This window comes from Poecilia latipinna, unplaced genomic scaffold (assembly GCF_001443285.1).
Source record: "Poecilia latipinna isolate Pla-1442-1.1 unplaced genomic scaffold, P_latipinna-1.0 Scaffold424, whole genome shotgun sequence".
Classification (NCBI taxonomy): Eukaryota; Metazoa; Chordata; class Actinopteri; order Cyprinodontiformes; family Poeciliidae; genus Poecilia; species Poecilia latipinna.
Window position 1 is genome coordinate 21,285 of NW_015113040.1, and position 17,805 is coordinate 39,089.

General features: G+C 38.4%; 4 protein-coding genes across 9 annotated transcripts in view; 3 read left to right on the forward strand and 1 right to left on the reverse strand.

Moving 5' to 3' along the window:
* The first annotated feature begins 139 nt into the window (after positions 1 to 139).
* Positions 140 to 3,590, forward strand: cptp (ceramide-1-phosphate transfer protein). The gene is made up of 2 exons (XM_015037923.1): positions 140 to 511; positions 2,485 to 3,590. The coding sequence occupies exons 1-2, from the start codon at positions 387 to 389 to the stop codon at positions 3,005 to 3,007; spliced, it is 648 nt and encodes a 215-aa protein (XP_014893409.1). The 5' UTR covers positions 140 to 386; the 3' UTR covers positions 3,008 to 3,590.
* Positions 3,591 to 4,180: 590 nt separating this feature from the next.
* Positions 4,181 to 5,199, forward strand: ubxn10 (UBX domain protein 10). 3 transcript variants are annotated; one of them, XM_015037921.1, is made up of 2 exons: positions 4,181 to 4,272; positions 4,415 to 5,199. In XM_015037921.1, the coding sequence occupies exon 2, from the start codon at positions 4,439 to 4,441 to the stop codon at positions 5,135 to 5,137; it is 699 nt and encodes a 232-aa protein (XP_014893407.1). In that variant the 5' UTR covers positions 4,181 to 4,272; positions 4,415 to 4,438; the 3' UTR covers positions 5,138 to 5,199. The 3 variants fall into 3 exon arrangements, with proteins under 3 accessions (XP_014893407.1, XP_014893405.1, XP_014893408.1); XM_015037919.1 differs by having other exon boundaries at positions 4,202 to 4,304; XM_015037922.1 differs by having other exon boundaries at positions 4,221 to 4,272; positions 4,351 to 5,199.
* A 1,234-nt stretch (positions 5,200 to 6,433) lies between these two features.
* ddx19a (DEAD-box helicase 19a) lies at positions 6,434 to 11,359 on the reverse strand. Of its 2 annotated transcripts, none has more exons than XM_015037924.1 (11): positions 11,188 to 11,359; positions 11,017 to 11,080; positions 10,740 to 10,932; positions 10,549 to 10,641; positions 9,543 to 9,645; positions 9,343 to 9,457; positions 8,659 to 8,836; positions 8,339 to 8,576; positions 7,358 to 7,520; positions 7,085 to 7,276; positions 6,434 to 6,998 (listed from the first exon to the last, which is right to left on the reverse strand). In XM_015037924.1, exons 1-11 carry the CDS (start codon positions 11,248 to 11,250, stop codon positions 6,910 to 6,912), a joined length of 1,491 nt encoding a protein of 496 aa, XP_014893410.1. In that variant the 5' UTR covers positions 11,251 to 11,359; the 3' UTR covers positions 6,434 to 6,909. The 2 variants fall into 2 exon arrangements, with proteins under 2 accessions (XP_014893410.1, XP_014893411.1); XM_015037925.1 differs by having other exon boundaries at positions 6,434 to 7,002; positions 11,188 to 11,357.
* A 1,670-nt stretch (positions 11,360 to 13,029) lies between these two features.
* The window catches only part of vwa5b1 (von Willebrand factor A domain containing 5B1), a 39,776-nt gene continuing 35,000 nt past the window's right edge, over positions 13,030 to 17,805 (forward strand). For 2 of the 3 annotated variants that reach the window (XM_015037926.1, XM_015037927.1), the window contains exon 1: positions 13,031 to 13,349. The gene's annotated coding sequence lies outside the window, so the exon portion shown is untranslated. Of the gene's footprint in view, positions 13,350 to 17,805 lie in introns of all 3 variants that reach the window. The other variant, XM_015037928.1, reaches the window with a different exon arrangement.

Sequence of the window (17,805 nt, forward strand, 5' to 3'; positions counted from 1 at the left end):
CTTACATATTACTTGTAAATGTGTAAATAACATTTAGAACATGTGCGTTGTTTAGCTTGTCGACGAATTTTCAATTACAAAAATAAATCAGGCGTCTTACTTAACATTCCCTGTACTTTTATCTTGAAGGCATTTCTTTCAATTTCCGGGACTTTTCCGGTTCGAGTCTGCGCAGTAGGTATGGACTTAAGAACAGGAATAACTTGCAGAAAAACCACAATGACGAATTTTATTACTATCCCTCTGAGCTTTTCTCACCGGTAATGTGTTCGACATTTGTCTCTCTCCCTTTACACCTGACTCCTCTTAGAAGAATCGGTCGCTGTTAAACAGCATTTTTTTATTTATTTATTTAGTTCGCTTCCTGATAGTGGAAAAAACCCACAATGGTAGATTCGGAGAATCAGAAATTCTGTTTGCAGGAGGTCCTGGAGAGTTTTAAATCGTGTCTATCGCCAGAAAAAGAAATTTACATCGAACACTACGTTTCTGGATGGAGAGGTCTTGTGAAGTAAGTGATTGTTAAATATCTTTGTCGTGTTTTAAACCTCCCTAGTAATGGATTACATTAAAGTAATTGAAAATAGCTGGATATTTTTAAAGAAAAAAGTATTTTAGTAAGGTACAAGGCTTGCGCTAATTAAATTCTAAATTAAAAAGCAGGTTAGGTAAAGTTCAATGTAAATTACAATGACTGGATTCCTGAAGACTAGCCAAACCAACCATTCAGGTCTTGAGTTTTCGAGGTAACGTGCTGTTCAGGTTGGATCACTAACGTGTGACCATGACATTAACAACCTCCTTCTGCTTCTTTTGACACTTTACACAGCCTGCTGGCGAGCTTGAAGCCATATTTTGCACATACGTTTTGTACTTTGTTCCCTGTGTACCTGCTTTTCCTAAGGAGAATTTGTCTCAAGGACGACTTCACTTCTAGTTAATTCATTTGCACTTTGAGTTCCTTATTTGAAAAGTAAACTAGAACCCCTGCTTGAAGTAGGGCTCCACAATCCAGGCGCATCTCAGTAAATTAAATTAGAACAGAAATGACCTCTATTATCCCTGAGTGGGAAAATTCAGGTGTACCAGCAGCAAAGAGGCAGATAAGTTGAAGCATGTAGATTAACAGTAATAAAAATATAATATCAGAAACAAGAAACCAAAATCAGAACCATACAGTGAGTGATTTATACAGCATAAGAAAAAAAAAAACTAGGCAATTAATAAAAACGGCAAACTCTGATTTTAAGAAATGTGCAACTGAGTTGGATTTTTTTTAAACTATATGCATATTTGTGCATAAAACAAAAGCAGACAATCTACAAGAAATGGAAATAACAGTGCAAACAGGGATGTACAAATAATAGCAGGAATGTAAAAACATTGAAATTGCCTAACAGATGCTAGGAGTAATGGCTGACGACACCACTCCTTTTACTGACGGTGCTTTCCAGCTCCACAGTGAAAAGTAAATTTATTTTGTTCTAACTTTATCAAAAATGTGAATCTCGTACATAAAATAGATCATTCCACAAGCAAAGTAATATTTCTGATGTTCATTCTGATAATATTGGTTTATGATGAGCAAACTGAAAAGGGTTTTTAACGCAGAAATGTTATGGTCTACACCACAGGTGTCAAACTCCAATCCTCAAGGGCTGCTGTCCTGCAACTTTTAGATGTGCCTCTGCTGCACCACACCTGAATAGAATAATTAGGTCATTAGCAAGGCTCTGGAGAACTTATCTACACAAGGAGGAGGTAATTAAGCCGTTTCATTCTAATATTTTGTACCTGTGGCGCATCTAAAAACTGCAGGACAGCGGCCCTTGAGGACTGGAGTTTGACACCTCTGGTCTACACTGTCATAGCGTAAAGTACTGACTGGAAAGTTAATAACTATGAGGGTAACCCACAAAAAATTACAAAAAAAAACAACAACCTGTCAACGAGCTGTATCCACTCATTGTAGAAGATAGTTAAGTGGGAGGAAAAACTGTGGTAAAACAAGGTGCACAAGTAGCAAGGATAACTGGCCTTGAGAAGATGGTAAAGATGTCATATCTCTGTTTTTTTTAGCGGTGTTATGTAATATTATGATTGTGGAACTAAAAATTCAGTTTTAGTAAGCCGTAAGCCATATTCATTAGAATTAGCAAACAAGTGCATGAAGCACACAGCTTTGTGTGGAATAAATATATATGTCTTGCATAAGGGAATGTCTGAATCTTAACAGTGCTTCTCAATATGTGTTAGCTTTCTGATAGTTTGACAGAAAGTTATGACCCAATCAGTTGTGACTGATTAATTTTCTTATTCATATATATACATGGGCCTTGAAAAGGAAACACTGGAGGTTAAGCCTGGTAGATTCTTACAACTCTTATCCGATTATGTTTCAGAGCTAGACTCCTGTAAGCACACTGACTGCAGTAAGAAAATATAAAAGTGCTCACAGGGTGTGTATATTTGTCTTGTCAACAGGCTTCTGAACAGCTTGGGGAGCCTCTTCGGTTTCATTTCTAAAGACGCTGTCAGCAAGACCCAGATCCTGATGAACTTCCTGAAGAGTGAGAACGGCCCTCACTACGCCACCGTGCAGTCCATGGTCAAGTTTGAGCTGGACAATAAACTGGTGGACGTGGACAAGAAGGGCATCTACCCTGAGTCGGGTTGCCGCACTCTGCTGAGGCTCCACCGTGCATTGAGGTGGCTTCAGCTCTTCCTGGAACGCCTGCGCACCAGCAAGGAAGACGACAAGACTTCAGTCATGTGCAGGGACGCCTACAACGAGTCCCTGGCCCAGCACCACACATGGCTGATCCGCAAGTCAGCCGGCATGGCTTTCTACGGCCTCCCTGTAAGACCGGCTTTCTTTGAAGTGATGAACGTCGGCACACCTGAGCAGGTTGTGGACGTTCTGGGGAAGGCTGTGCCTCTCCTTTATGAGGTGTACCAGATCACAGAGGAACTTTACCAGAAACACAACCTGCTTGATTTACCATAGAAAGGGAACAAGTGCTAGATTTTATCTGTCTGTAAATTGTTCTTGCTGGAGTGCTGTGGAAACTGCTGCTGCTGTATGATTATCCCAGCATGTGTGCTATATCTATGAGTAATTTTTCACACTGATTGTACTTATGTGCATTACAATTTTAGGTAAAATATTGCATGTTTATCTTGGACTCATTATCATGTAAAGTAAATCGATTATTTTACTGTTACTTATGTGTTCTTTAAATTAAAAAGCAGGAGGTATTTAACTGTGGGCACATTATTCATGAACCAAATAATTAGTCTTTAAAATTATAAATTTCCTAATACCTAATACCAGTAGATAGCCTATCAGTTGTTCTATGTAAATCTAGTTTGATACCATATATAAGCGAAAAACATTGCCAGTAATTTAATTGCTTAATTGTATTGCTAAGCCCATATTAAGAGTTAATACACTGGTCCAAGGGCTGATAGGAATTTAAATCCACAAAAGCGCTGATGATGGGTTTCTTGAATGTAAATTGTGTTATTTTAAACTACATTGTTCGTAACCCTTTTTATTAAATAAACAGTGCAGAATGATGTTTTATCTGACTGCTGCCTCTGCATTCATCTTAACTGGGTCAACATTTTGTTGAAACACCTTTTTCTGCAATTTGCTTGGTACATAAAGCTGGAGATCTGTTTTTGAAAATGACTCGGTCAGAAATTTGAAGTGTTGACACAGATTTTTAATTGGATTTCGGTCTGAACTTTGACTAATGAATTTTAACACATGAATATGCTTTGATTTGAACCAATCCATTGTAGCTCTGGCTGGTTGTATGTTTTGTCAGTCTCCTGCTGAAATATGAATATTTTGTCATCTCTAGCAGGTTTTTAAGGCCAGCGTTGTATTTAGCTCTATTTTGCTATAAAATCTTACACATTTAGTCTGCTCAGACCTTAATTATTTATTCAACGTAGAGAGCAATGCTTTTAAAACAACCAGATTTTATTTTGTTTGCAGAAACAAAGTGTCCTTCTCCGTGTATTTAGTTCTTAATGTTTCTAATAGTTTGAGTTTCATCTGTTCTGTCGCGGTAGGATTAGCTCGTCCGGGGCGATTCTACGAACCCACCCAAGATTGTTCTTCAAAATTAGTTTATGAAATGTTAGCTGCAGTTGCACGTTTCCAACGCCAGGTGTCAATAGAGCTAAGCCGGTTACCATAGTTACCAGATCGCCTGCCGACGCCGATGAAAAGTGAAAGGAACTCCACCAACTACGTGAAAGGTAAACGACCCAGTTGCGCTTCATATACATTTGTGAGTACAATTACTTGTTTTTACAGTAGGTTTTGATTCTTAAAAGGCCTCTCAGTGTGAGTCATCGTGTAAACTAACAGCGTTTTCTTGACACTTTGTAAATCATCAAGTGGAGCAGCTGAGGGAGGTTATCAATGCATTTAGCAAGACCAAAGTCTTCGAAAGGGAGGAGCAGACCCGCCGTTGACAGCTTGCTACATCCAGGTGGTTCACACATCGACCCGAAGCCCCCAAACTATCAACTCAGGGGCAAGCCGGACGGAACCGTCCGCTCCCTGTCCGAGCCTGAGCTTCGGCAGGCCCGGCGGTGGAACAAGGAGGAACTTCGGCACTTGCTCCCGCAGGAGCCTGATGCTGTTCCGAGAGTATCTCTAAATAAGTACAAAGTCCTTCCATCCATACCGACCAGGAAGTCCGAGAAGAGGTCGCAGAAGAACTTGGATGAAATGATGGTACAGCTCAACCTGTCTGGAGAAGTGACCAAAAGCAGGAGACTGGAGCAGGAAGGGACTAATGGGCATCTCAGTGTGGGAGCCTGGTGTGAACCCTCAGAAACAGCACCAACACCTAATTCAGGCAGTTTGCTTCTGGCTGTAAGAGCGCCGTGCGGTCGGAGGTTTGAGCAGTACTTTGACCCCACCGACACCCTGCGGGCGGTGAAAGCCAGCGCAGAGGCTCGGTTTGCTGCCACCTACAGAACGGCTTTCATCGAGACCATGGATGTGCCACGCAGAACCTTTACAGACATGGACATGACCCTGGAGCGGTGTGGCATCCTGAACAGATCAGTGCTGTGCATCTCTCAGAACAGTGACCATTTCCAGCACTATTAAACAAAGCGCTGATGCAAAAATACCATACTTTATTGAGCTAAATCATTAAAGTAATTTTGAATTAACCTGGTGAGCCACGTTTATGAGCAAAAACAACGCACCAATCAGAAATCAGAATAGGTCGATTTGTTCATTGCGTGGTGACCAGCAGGTCAAATACTTTTCTTTTTTTAAACTAACAACCATGTTTGGTCTTTAAACTTTAGCAACGTCCAATAACAGAATTAAATAAAATTTAGTAATATACTGTTGCACTTCAAATTAGAGTATCGGCAATACCTGCTTATTCTCGGAGGTAAATAAATCGTGAACAGGCTACCAGTTGCATAACACGCAATCTAGAGACCAAGGTGTCCAAACGTTTTGCTATGTTGGCCAAAATTATAAATCAAAAGTACTTGTGGGCCAAACAAAACTAAAGTCACAAAGATTGTATTGTTATTTTTAACTGCTTAATAAACTAAGCATGTAATATTTTTTAACAAATATTGTAGAAAAAAAAAGTGTTTTGCACATTTGCCTTATTAAAAAAATGACTATTTTGGGCTCAATTGATACTTCTAATTCAATCTGTACATTTTGCTATACCAACAAAATGTGTTAATTAACCTGAGGTTTGTGGAAGGAAACCAGAAAGGTTTGACCCAAGTTATGCCAAGTCAGTCTTGATACACTACCATCCCAATACTGACCAAAGATGTGTACATTTTTGAATTTGAAGAAAATTCCAAAAACAGTTTGTAAAAATAACTTTGGTAATTCTGACTGATCTAAAATAAGAGATGTCTGGTCAGATTTCAGTTCAGACAGGAAGGAAAAAGAAGTCCTTATTCTCAGTACATGCAAACTTCTGGTTTCAACTGTACAAGAAATCATCCTTGGAATAAGTTTTATGACATCCAAAATGTCAAGGCATTTTAAAGTTAAGCATTTATTTTTGAAAAATCGACACCCTCTTTTGATTTGAAAGTTTCTCTTCAACTCTTTAGTTTTTTCACATCAGCCAATATTTTTTTTAACAATGCTAAGTCTAATTTACTATGAAATTAGTCTTTTCAGAGTGTTGCATGCTATCGTTTCATCAGACCCAAGCTTTTAAGCATTGAGCTGATGAAGCATTAAATCATTAGATAAAGGAAGCAATCAGCTCAAAGTGGGTTGCCTTAATCTATCAAACATGCGTTAAATCAAATGTTTACATTTCTTTTCGCTAAACAGATGCACAAAATGAGCCTTACATGATTGAAACTTTAAAAGCTTTGCATCCACAAGATAAATAAAACCCATTCTATTTGAACTTCAGATGACTGCTGGTCACTCTGACAAATTTATTCAAACAAATTGCAAAAAAAAAGAGATGGATTGTTGTACTTAATACAGGCTTAACATGACTAACTACAGGAAGCTGGAAACAGAGAAGATTATTTTTTTTGGTTTGTTTAAAGCAATAATGCACAGAAATGCATTAAGAAACTGACACTGAAGTCTCCACTGGGCTGAAACAAGTTTTTCAAAAAACTGCAAACATGTCATGCAAAACTATATACACTACATACACATCACAAAAATAACACTGATATTTCACTTAATATAATCAATAACACTGCAAACACACATCTTTTAGCAGCCTGTGGAGACTGTACAACCTCAGTGTTGAAGCAGCTCAAAAGAAAATCTGAACAAAAACAACAAAAAAAAGTACAAGAAACAGTCTTTTATAGCAAGCATTAAAACTAGCAGAAAACAAACCATGTGACACAAAGTAAAAGGTGTCAATTGTTACATATGCAAAGCAGCAGAACATTAAATTGCCATCTTCTCCATTTCCTCAAGATTGCTGGTATCGAGTTTTGTGATTTTCCTGTCTGGGACAAAAGGAAAAACTCAAATTAGGATCTGATGATATGTCATTATACTGAAAAATGTATCAAAACAAAGAAATCTCACTGAAATGCATTTCAATTTGCTTAATGATTTCCATGCTGTTTTCGCTGTCCACCATGTTGACAGCAAATCCTCTTCTGCCGAAACGTCCTGTGCGACCGATCCTGTGCAGGTAGGTCTCGTTGTCGGCGTTCCCTTCCAAATCCACCGGGAGGTCAAAATTCACCACAAGGGACACCTGCTCCACATCAATACCTGCAAACAGATAGAAATATGTGTGAGGGATATTATAAACACCCTTAGCATCACAAAGTTTAAAATTGCAGATCTACTTGCCTCGGGAACACACATTGGTGGTCACAAGCACTTTCTCTCTGCCGTTTTTGAAGCGTTCGATGACAGCGGCTCTCTGTTCCACTGCCATTTCCCCGCTCAGCAGCGCCACCTGGTGGCCCTCCTTTATCAGACTAGAGGCCAGCCAGCCAGCCATCTTCCGAGTCTGAAACAAATTGAGCATGATCAAGGAAATTCACAAAACTTTGAAACAAAGTGGCGTCACTTCAATACCACATTAGCACAGACTTCTGTTCAGTTACTGGACAAATACAGCATACCTCATTTGTGATGGTTTTCCGGATCTTCTTAAGTAGGAGTTAAAATCTCAATATTTATTACATTTTAAGTTTGTGCAGTTTGGTTTCACACTTAAGTATCAAACGAACCAAACCCTTAAAAAAAAAATAAATAAATAAATAAAATCAGTTCCCCCCTTCATCTGTGGTGGCGCTACACCATGAAGTACTGAAGGAAATGGCATGAAAACCTCTGAAGAAGGCACTGTGCGCAACTTCCTCATAAAATGTTAATACAAACGGAGTAGCGTCAAGATTTTAGCAGTCGAAAGGTTTCTCTTTTGTTGTTGGTAAAAGACCACAAGCCTAGACATGTGGATTTGTTTTGGCTTTATTTACCCAGAATGCTTTGCACTATAGACCCCTACCTATTTTTGAGCGGTCTGTGGTCTGTTTGACATTCACGTGCTCACCTCACCTCACTAAAGTTCAATTCAATTGAACCGAGACTTAGGTTTGTCAGTGGAGCAGAGTTTGTTTTTTTGCAATCACATCACAGTTTGATTGCACATTCACACCTTTCCGAACAAACTGGACTTTTTAGGCAAACAAACTAGAATAATAATAATTAAAAAAAAAAACTGGAACAAGAAGCATTCCTTCGCAAATAAACAAAAAAACAAACTTATTTCACATACTAAAAAATAATTTCTAAAGCTTATTTGAAAAATAACTTTCAACTTACATGGCAGAAGATCATTGCCTGTGCAATAGTCAGACACCCGTACAGATTACAGAGCGCTGTGAACTTGTCCTCCTTCTCCCTGCAGAGCACATAGAACTGCTTGATTGTGTCCAGCGTCTCCTCTTCTCGTTTCAGTCGGATTATATTTGGATCGGGAATCACTCGCTCGGCAAACTTCATCACAGAGTCCTCAAATGTTGCAGAGAACAGCAGCATCTGACAGTTTTTGTTGAGCAGCCTTAAAACAGGAAAGGCAGTTATCAGATATGCTTTTTTTTTTTTTTTTTTTTCAACATCAGGTTTTTCAGGAAGAAACCCACCTGTGGATCCGGATGCTCTGGTCCCGATGACCCTGCATGGCGATCATCACATCAGCTTCGTCCAACACAAACATTGTGATCTTCTTTGGGTCAATAAGCTTGTACTTGGTGCACCAGTCAAGGATGGTGCCTGGGGTTCCAATTACAATCTGCTCTTGCAACTTGACACGTCGGTCCACTGGAAAACACAAAGTGTCATGCAGATATAAAACATTACCACCTTGACTCCGAGAACAGCAAACTTGAGTGTGTTAGAAACCTTTCTAACATACTTAACTTCATTCACCCTTTAACAAGACATGTTTCTCGTCAAATAGTTTACATTTTAGCGGGCCTAAGTGATTAGTTTTTAATTCAGTCCCTACTTAAATGTAATTAAGAATGTATACAAATGTTATGTTATATATCATCACCTTCCAAGTTGGAGGGAGGGGAAAGAAAGATTTTTTTCTTTTGCTAAAAAAAATGATACAAGTCATTATTTTTGGAAAGTGACGATACACAAAATTTCCTCTTTTCTTCTATAAATGATGTGATAAAGCAGCTCCTCCATGTTTAGATAACAGATTTAACTGTTTTAGATATATTTATTTGATTTCTTGAATGTTTTGTGATATATATGCAAATATAGTAAGTAAACACAGCCTATTACCTAAAAACAAAAAGGCCATTTCAGGATCTTACTTCTGTTCCCTCGAATGGCGTAGGCCAGTTTCACATTTGGACAGAATTTGCCCATTTGTTCGATCACTTGGCCGATCTGCAACGCGAGCTCGTACGTTGGCGCAACACAAAGACACTAAAAAGAGAGATTTTCAGTCTTTGTTAAAAATTAGACAAACTGGCACTGGAGGCATCGGATGCTCTGAAAGTTTTCTGCTCACCTGAGTCCAGGTATTGTCAGGGTTCACATGACTCAGCATGGCCAGAGAGAAAGCTGCAGTCTTACCAGTGCCAGACTGTGACTGAGCGATCAGGTTCTGATGTCTAGACAGTACGAGAGCATGCATGGAAAGAAGAAATGCTTTACATTTTAAAAGAAAAACAGCAATAACAGAACAAGTATTCACTTAAAGCCAAGATGATGTTACACCAAAACTTAATAGTCTTGATTTAATAGAGCTGCTTAATGCCTTTTTAATATATGCATTTAACTAAAATGACAAAAATAAAGAAGAGGGGGGGAAAAAAGCCAGGGCACTCAAATCTTTTGCTTACACTGGCTCTGGTCAATACATCAATCTGCTTCCACATTTTGCCATTTGGTCCCCATAAACAAATAGTACTAATTTACAGGCAAGTAAATAAAACTACAACAAAACCCTGCAAATGTGTTTTTTCGACTCATATCAATCCTCACAATTGACTCAAAACTGTGTCTGAGTGAGATAGTTTTATACCTGAACACAGGGCTCCCAGAGATGGTTGTACCAAGTTGTACAGTTTTAATCAATAGGGAAGTTCAACTATTCACCCTAAGGAGGGCAGCACTGAGACCAGGGGAGGCAGAACTAAATACATTTACACAAGAACATCAACATTTTAACGGAAGCAAAGATACCTTAACCTATTTAGATATTTTATCAGCAAAAAAGTTGGTTTGCTGGTTAGCTATACTTTAAAGATGAAAGAATAGTGACATGGGGCCGTTGTTAGCTGATCCTGACCTTACTGGGGACCTTTCCATCCTTAAATGAAAGATTTTAAGTGATGTCAGAAAAGTTTTGGTGAACCTTGACATCATATAATTCCTTTACGAAACAGTAGATGGTATTTTCATTGATAAATCAACCAAATTGAACTTCAACTGGAGATTGTACATATAAAAACAATCATATTAAAAAGACAAAATGTTTCCACAATACAGCCCAAGTACAAATATGAACTCACGGTTCCGCCAGCATCAGAGGCAAAGCATTCTCCTGGATCCTAGACGGTCTGTTGAATCCCATGTTGAAGACACCTTGCAACAATTCAGGTTTCCTAACAGTGAAGGCCCTCAGGGTTAGATTTCACAAAATAATCAAATAAGCAGTAAACCGTATGAAAAAAAAAAAAAAGGCTTTCGCCAAAGAGCTCACAGCCTGAGCTCCTGGAAAGTCTTCACGGAGAACAGAGGAGAGTTGGGATCCGCCTGTTGGACCTCAACTTGGTTTCGGTTCTTCACCAGAGAGTGGCGGATCAATTTATTAAGCAAAGACTGTTCGGCCAGGTCAACTTTGTCGCCGTCTCCTTCACCCCCTTCATCTGGGATCTTGTTCTGCACCACATTGGCTGCAGGTGAAAACAGAGACCACCGCGGAAATTTAGCTCTCTTAAACAATTTAAATTTAATGAAGACAAAAAAGATTAAATTACCATTTATATCTTCCTTCACGTTTAATGGACCTCGTATTCTGTTGATCTTTTTGGAGAACTGAAACTGTCAGACATGACCCAAGGCAATTAGCATCAGATAGCTAACACCGTATGCTAATCTGCTAACGAGCAACGAACACGTGTTGTTATATAATGAGACATTTAACTAACCTGAAATGATGGAGTTGTCGCCTCTTGAACGTCCACTGCTAACGCCCACGAGTCTTCAGCCATTTTAGGAAATTATTTTTTTAAAGAAACGAACCTTTCACAAAAGTTTGTTGTCACGTTGCCTTCTTTGAAATAGACTCAACGGTTACTGCTGCCTTCACAATCATTATCATTATAGTAATTTTAAGCTCCGATAAAAATGGGCGTTCAATAAAAGTGTTAAATAGACTCAAAATAAATTATCTACAAATAATAGTTATTTATTAGATTATACAGAGGTGAAATTATTATATATCTTTCTGAAAAAAGGTTTTTATATATAAATTGCTATAACTCGTTCAGTTATTTTCTATTTTTTGCTCTGAATGACTTGATTTAAATATGATTTCAACGTTTTTTTTATTCATTAAAAAATACGTCGAACTCATTTGCTTTTTCAGATTAAAATTGAAACACCCGAAATACTTGTAAAAAGACATATTTACTCACTTTACTTGGAATACCTGAAGGCATCACTTTTTTTTTTTTTTCAAGTTTTGCCCAGCGAATTATTAGGGCGGGAAGTATGAGGCTTCCAAAGATGCAGTCTCCCCCTAGTGGTGCCTGAAAGACATAGCAATTTTCCTCGTAACTCAAAATTCCTACCAAGACTGGATTTGATTAGCAAATTTCCTAGACCCGATCAATAGAAAAGTCTGCATCAAATTAATACTGAATTTGCATTTAGGCAAAATATATTTTTCATGAACAAAACTGGTACACATTAAATATATTTCCCTGTCAATAACTGGAAAGATATTCCAACAATAACAATACCGGTTGTAGTTAGGAGACTACAACTCTCTTTTATTCTTTTATTATCCAGTTCTTTTAATATCCAATAATGCAGAAATTCTAGTGCAACAGCAGCAAATGAAGAGACAGAAGATCAAAGCAATAGGTTCACACAAAGATAAAATATGAAACATATAAAAACAGCACAAAGATAACAATACCATACAGTAAGGGCAACATTTCAAAATAAATACTGTGCAGCATGGCGAGGTTCTAAAGGAAGCAAGAAAAGCTTACAATATATGGAGCGCCATAAATTTTTTCAAGCCAAAACTTGCACTTTCTTTATTTCAGCTCCTACAGATGATGATTTCAATTTTGTTTTATTCACATCTTATGCATTATGTGAACAACTTTAGAGATACTGGCAACAAATTGACTACATTCCCCTCTGTTGTTCCTTTGGTTGTGAGAAAAAGAGACAGTGAGGAAGGGAGAGCAGCACTGAGGCAAGAAAGAGGGGGAGGACAAAAGGGTGAGTTCCATTGGCTGCAGGTTAATCCAATTTAGAGGCGGATGTTGAGTCCCAGCTACCCACCCACACTCACACACACACACACACACACACACACACACACACACACACACACACGCACGCAGAGAGACCATCTCCACATTTACAACAGCACCAAAATGATTTTTCAAACACACATTAATTGTCATGGAAACCTTTGCAGAGCAAAAAAAACAAAAACCAGATGTATCAAACAAAGTGATCACGAAACCCTGTGACAGACAAACGCCCACTTTAGATTTAAAACGCTCCTGCGCGACCGGCTGCCTGTTGATGTTGCATGACAGATGATGTGCGCTGTCTTCCAGCCATCTGCTGCTGGTGTTACACTGCATGACATGCATGTTATTAAAGGGGATATCTGAATTGTTGATAGTGTTAACAAGAGCTTACAACGAGTGGGTGGGGATGGTGCTTTGAGTAGGGTTAGGTGGAGAGGTTGCTTTGGATTCTCTCTCTCTCTTTGAACCTCAAGCTCCTGCATCCTCCTGCAGGATGAAGAGGAGGAGGCAGAGGAAGAAATAAATGAAACAGTTTCTGCAACCACATGTTGCTGGGTTTGACTGAGCCACGGCTGGCTGCTGCAGCAGCATCTACCCTCTCCCCTCCTTGCATTGTGCGTCTGCATGTGTAGTTCCTGCCACCTGTGGCAGCACTCCTATTCCCTCTACGCCACCAAAAGCGAACAAAAAGAAAAAAAAAACAGCAATTGGAGAGGAGAGCAAAGCAGAGGCTGGACGAGGGGAGGATATCTTTCATGATAAGTGGACTTCTGACAGAGACAGATCCACGCTGCACTTGACACAAATGAAAGGTAAGACAATGGGAAACACTTATGCATTCTAATGCTGCTTTGCTTCCGTCTGCCGATTCCTGCTTTAGACATCACTGTCAGTAGTTTTAACTGAAGGAGGAAAAGGGTCAATGGTTGAATCTGTCAGCGGATGTAAACAGGTACGTTGTGCCTCAACAGGTGGTGACACAGCATGCAGCTGTCTGTTCTGACCCAAATGAAGGTTGTTGTCTGGGTTCAGGGTTGATGCCTTCACTGTGTTTTTGGTCAATCTCAGAGGTTGGTAGGGTGAGCCCAGCAGGAGAGAGCCCACTTTTGACTAAACTAAAACTAGAAGATATAAAAGAACAAATATCACTGATCTGAAGCAGTTCAAAACTAAACTTTAGCAAAATAAATAAATAAATAAAACACCTTTTGCACATATGTGGATATAATCAAGTCAAGTTGTGCTTGTTTGCTTAATTTATCCAAGACTTGATTATGTCCTGTCTGGTTCTCAGTATGTGGCTGATTGGACACATGATGGCAGTATTGAGATGACAGAAATCTGTAAGTGCATTAAAATGTCTGTTCCTTACAATAAAAAAATGCACCGGGGGATGATATTATCATAAAGATTAATGTGTTTATTGCTTATTGGCTGTGTCTGTGAATATGAGACCTGACATTACAACCTGTATTTTTTTAAAGTGGTTTTTCTTTTTTTTGTGAGAGGAAATCACCTTGCTGTGTGAGATAAAGTGTGATTAGTCTCACTGTCAGATTAAATGCAGAGTTTGGTGATGCTGCTGGTCAGTATGCAGGTAAGCAGGCGAGCAGAGCTGTCTCTATGGATATTGCTTTCGTCATTACACTTCCCATCAAGCTCGTGCAGAGGGACTCTGGTTGTGCAGCAGACGCAGACCCCATGACAGCAAGATTACTTGTGCAGAAGGCATAAACAATAAACCGGAGCCATATTGCAGCAGCTAATTTTGTTTTAGCAAAATTGGAGAACCGTAAAATAAAATCTCAGACTACAAAAAAACAACAATAGAAAAACTAAACTAATCTAAATTCCCTTAAAAGAAATAATTGATTTTTACACTGTTGTTGACACTGTTAACAATTCATGTAAGAAAAATCTTACTGGCGTATTTATTTTGTATTTTTCTTAAACTTTTTCTTGTACAGACAGGATTTTAGCTTGTGGTTCTTCAAAACAGGAAAGACAAGAGAACATTGTATTCAAGGCAATCACAACATGTTGAACATTATAAAAATTGATCAAATTGCTACACAAACATAGTTACTCACCTACGTCTGCTCAAATCAGATTTAAATAATTTAAATAACTGAAAATGAGATGAACAACCCTGCGTGACAACCATGTATTGCTAAAGCAATGAGCTCCATGAAAGGAAGATTAAAACTAAATCTTTTACTTCAGCTGCAAAGTGTAACATCTCAAACTCAAATATTTTAAAACCATTAAGACCACTTATGAGAGACATGCCATGAAAAAGTCTGTCATCACAATACATCTTTGAGGTTTGTTAACATTTTTAGGATTTTTCTTTGACCAGATGAGGCAAAAGTTGATCTTTTGGCACCAAACAATATAGACGGGTCCCGCATAAAGCAAAGTATTTATATGGAAAATCATCTCTTGCCAAGTATTAAATATGGTAGAGTATTATGACGTTCTTGTGAGCCCTGGGAACTTGATGGGCTGCATGTTGGACATTGCAGATTAAGATTCTGTTCAGTAGCGTTGGGCAATTGATTGATTTTATCGATTAATCAAAGTGGCAGTGAAGAAAGATTAAATTTTTGGCAAATCTGGACTGTGCAGTGCTTGAGCTTCTGTAGTTCAGTGACCATCTTGTTTTACAGATTGTATTTCATTGGATTTTGAATTCATGTTAACTCCAAGAAGGGATGACTGAAATAAAGGTTTTGAAAATATTTGTTCTTACGTAACATTTCTTTTAAAGAAAAGGATGGAACAAAAAGGTAAAAATAGATTTTAAAAAAGTATCGGATTTGGTATGAAAAAAATCTGATATTTTACTTCTTATGCATATTCTATCAGCAAATACAAAATTGTCCTTGAGTATTTTCCCCTTGTGAATAAATGTACTCAAATTAAAGGTTGTATTTGAATCTCTAATGTGTCCCTGGTGTGTGTGTGTGTTTTTCTAGCTTATTCTATTTCAAAAATTTATAAAAAAAAATATTTTAAGTATTATCACAAATTATTACCAAGGATTCCAAGAAGAAGAAACTGCATTTATTAAACAGAATAATCGGGCTTCTTAGCTCTTTAATGTATCGGAACATGTTAGTTTTATCATCTCTGAGATCTGTATTTTACCTGCACATTTCTTGCTGGACAGCAATGGCAATGGCACCTTAAAATCTTTGTTTTTATTACCACGACTTTTATCTTGAATGGTTTTAACACGGGTGTCAACTTACCCCAGACCTCTTAGTTTTACATCACACTGAGGAGGATTACCGAGGCTAGAGAACCAATAAAGAATGCTCCACTGACAGCTTTAGCTGTAATGTTTGAATCTCTAATGTGTCCCTGGTGTGTGTTTGGTCTTATTGCTGCTGGACATCAAAAGTAATAAAAACAAGAAACAAGATCACTTCCTGTGCAGAGTGCTCAATTTGAACAGGAATATATTTGGAGCTCATAAATAATATTGGGAAGATATAGAGGTAGAGTTCTAAACTATAGGAGGTGAAATTGTGCAAAACATGAAGAAAAACATATTTTTACAGTAAAAGACAGTAGAAGCACAATGGATGGAAGTTTTCACTGCTCACTGCCTCAATTTGAAACAGATTAATGTTAAAAAAAAAGCCTACCAGAAACATAAAGGGTGATGAAAACAAACTTCAGTGGTGAACAGAATAAATTGTCAAATTCCCTTTGAAATGAAACGTGTTCTCTGAACAATGATACGATCTGAACTGATCTGTTGTTCAGTTGCAACTTTGCAAACTTTTAATATTTAACCTGAGAGAGAGGATGACAGGTAGATGATGGAAAATACGTATTTTGTCATAAGTGAGCATTGCTGTTGCAATGGATGTTATTCTTGGAAAAGGTGGCAACAGGCTGATTTTTTCAGTTAAGTTCGATGCAGATGTCTTTCCATCTTGGCATTGTGTTGACACACATACTGGCAAATTATTTAAAAATCCCTGCTTTTGTTGATCAGTTAATCAAACAATCAGCTTGACAGTTAAAATGCCAAGTTTTGGTTATGTAAAATGAGATCACAATAATTTTTTTAGAACTTTTTCCTCATATAACTTCAATTTAAATATGCAAACATGACATAATGACATAAAAATCTGTTACATTAAATAAAAAAAGTGTAAGTGTACACAGCCTTCAGCTGGTGTTTTGTTGAAGCATCTTGTAATTTCAGCAGCCAGTCTTCTTTGTCAAGCACCTGTCAGCTTCCCACATCTCCACTCTGTCTTATTTGCCCACGTTGCCTTGGAAAAGTTTTCTAAATTTACCAGAAGGTGAGAACATATCATGTGCACAATTCTCCTTATGTGGCCTTGCAGATTTTCTGTTGGAAAGAATGTGCTGACATTTTCTGTTTTAACTTGATAAATTTATTCTTTTGTTGATTTGGTTGTGTTTGGTGTCAGTGTGATGATGAAAATGAAATATATTAATGTATCTGAATGTTTTGTCTCTAAGCTGGCTGGTATTTGGAACTGGTTATAATTTGATCAACTTTGACAAAAACCTCAGCTTCATCTGAAAAATGTAACTCTTGTCTTAGGCCAGAGGTTCCCAAACTGTGGGGCGCGCCCCCTAGGGGGGCGCCGTGCCATTACAGGGGAGGAGGGTGGGGGGGCGCGAGAAGCTGTCTGGATGGGGAAAATACCCCAAAACAAAACAAAACAAAACAAAAAAACATGAACGCTGTATGCGCTGGGTTTTTAACTTAGAATGGCCAACTCTATGTTATTCCTATGTCAATTTGATACAGTAGAGGCTTCCACACTTCCCATATCTGTCTCCTCTGTCACTTTTATCAGCAGTTAATCCGTTGTTAACATGTCGTAACCTGTTTTCCGAGCCGCCTTTAAACGCAACATGAGCGCTACTACACTCGCTGGGTTTACACCTATCCGGCAGTGAAGGAGACCTGCTGCTGCTGTGCAAAGCTACGCAGGTGTGTTAGAATCATGGCAGCAAACCAGCAAAACACAAAGAACTTTTCACAGTTTTTCCCCCAAACTGACCGACTGAGATGAGTCAAGCTGTTGGATGAAGGTAAAGTTAGCTAAAAGATGACTAGCTAATATCAATACATCACGTTAAGCTTGTTAACAAGTAGCTTGTAGGCTACTGGTGTTGTTGTCTATGTTCAGCTTCGATTAATTTTGCCCTGAAAAAAGTTGACCCCCCCCCCCCCCCACCCACCCCACCACACACACCTTTTCGCATGGAGCG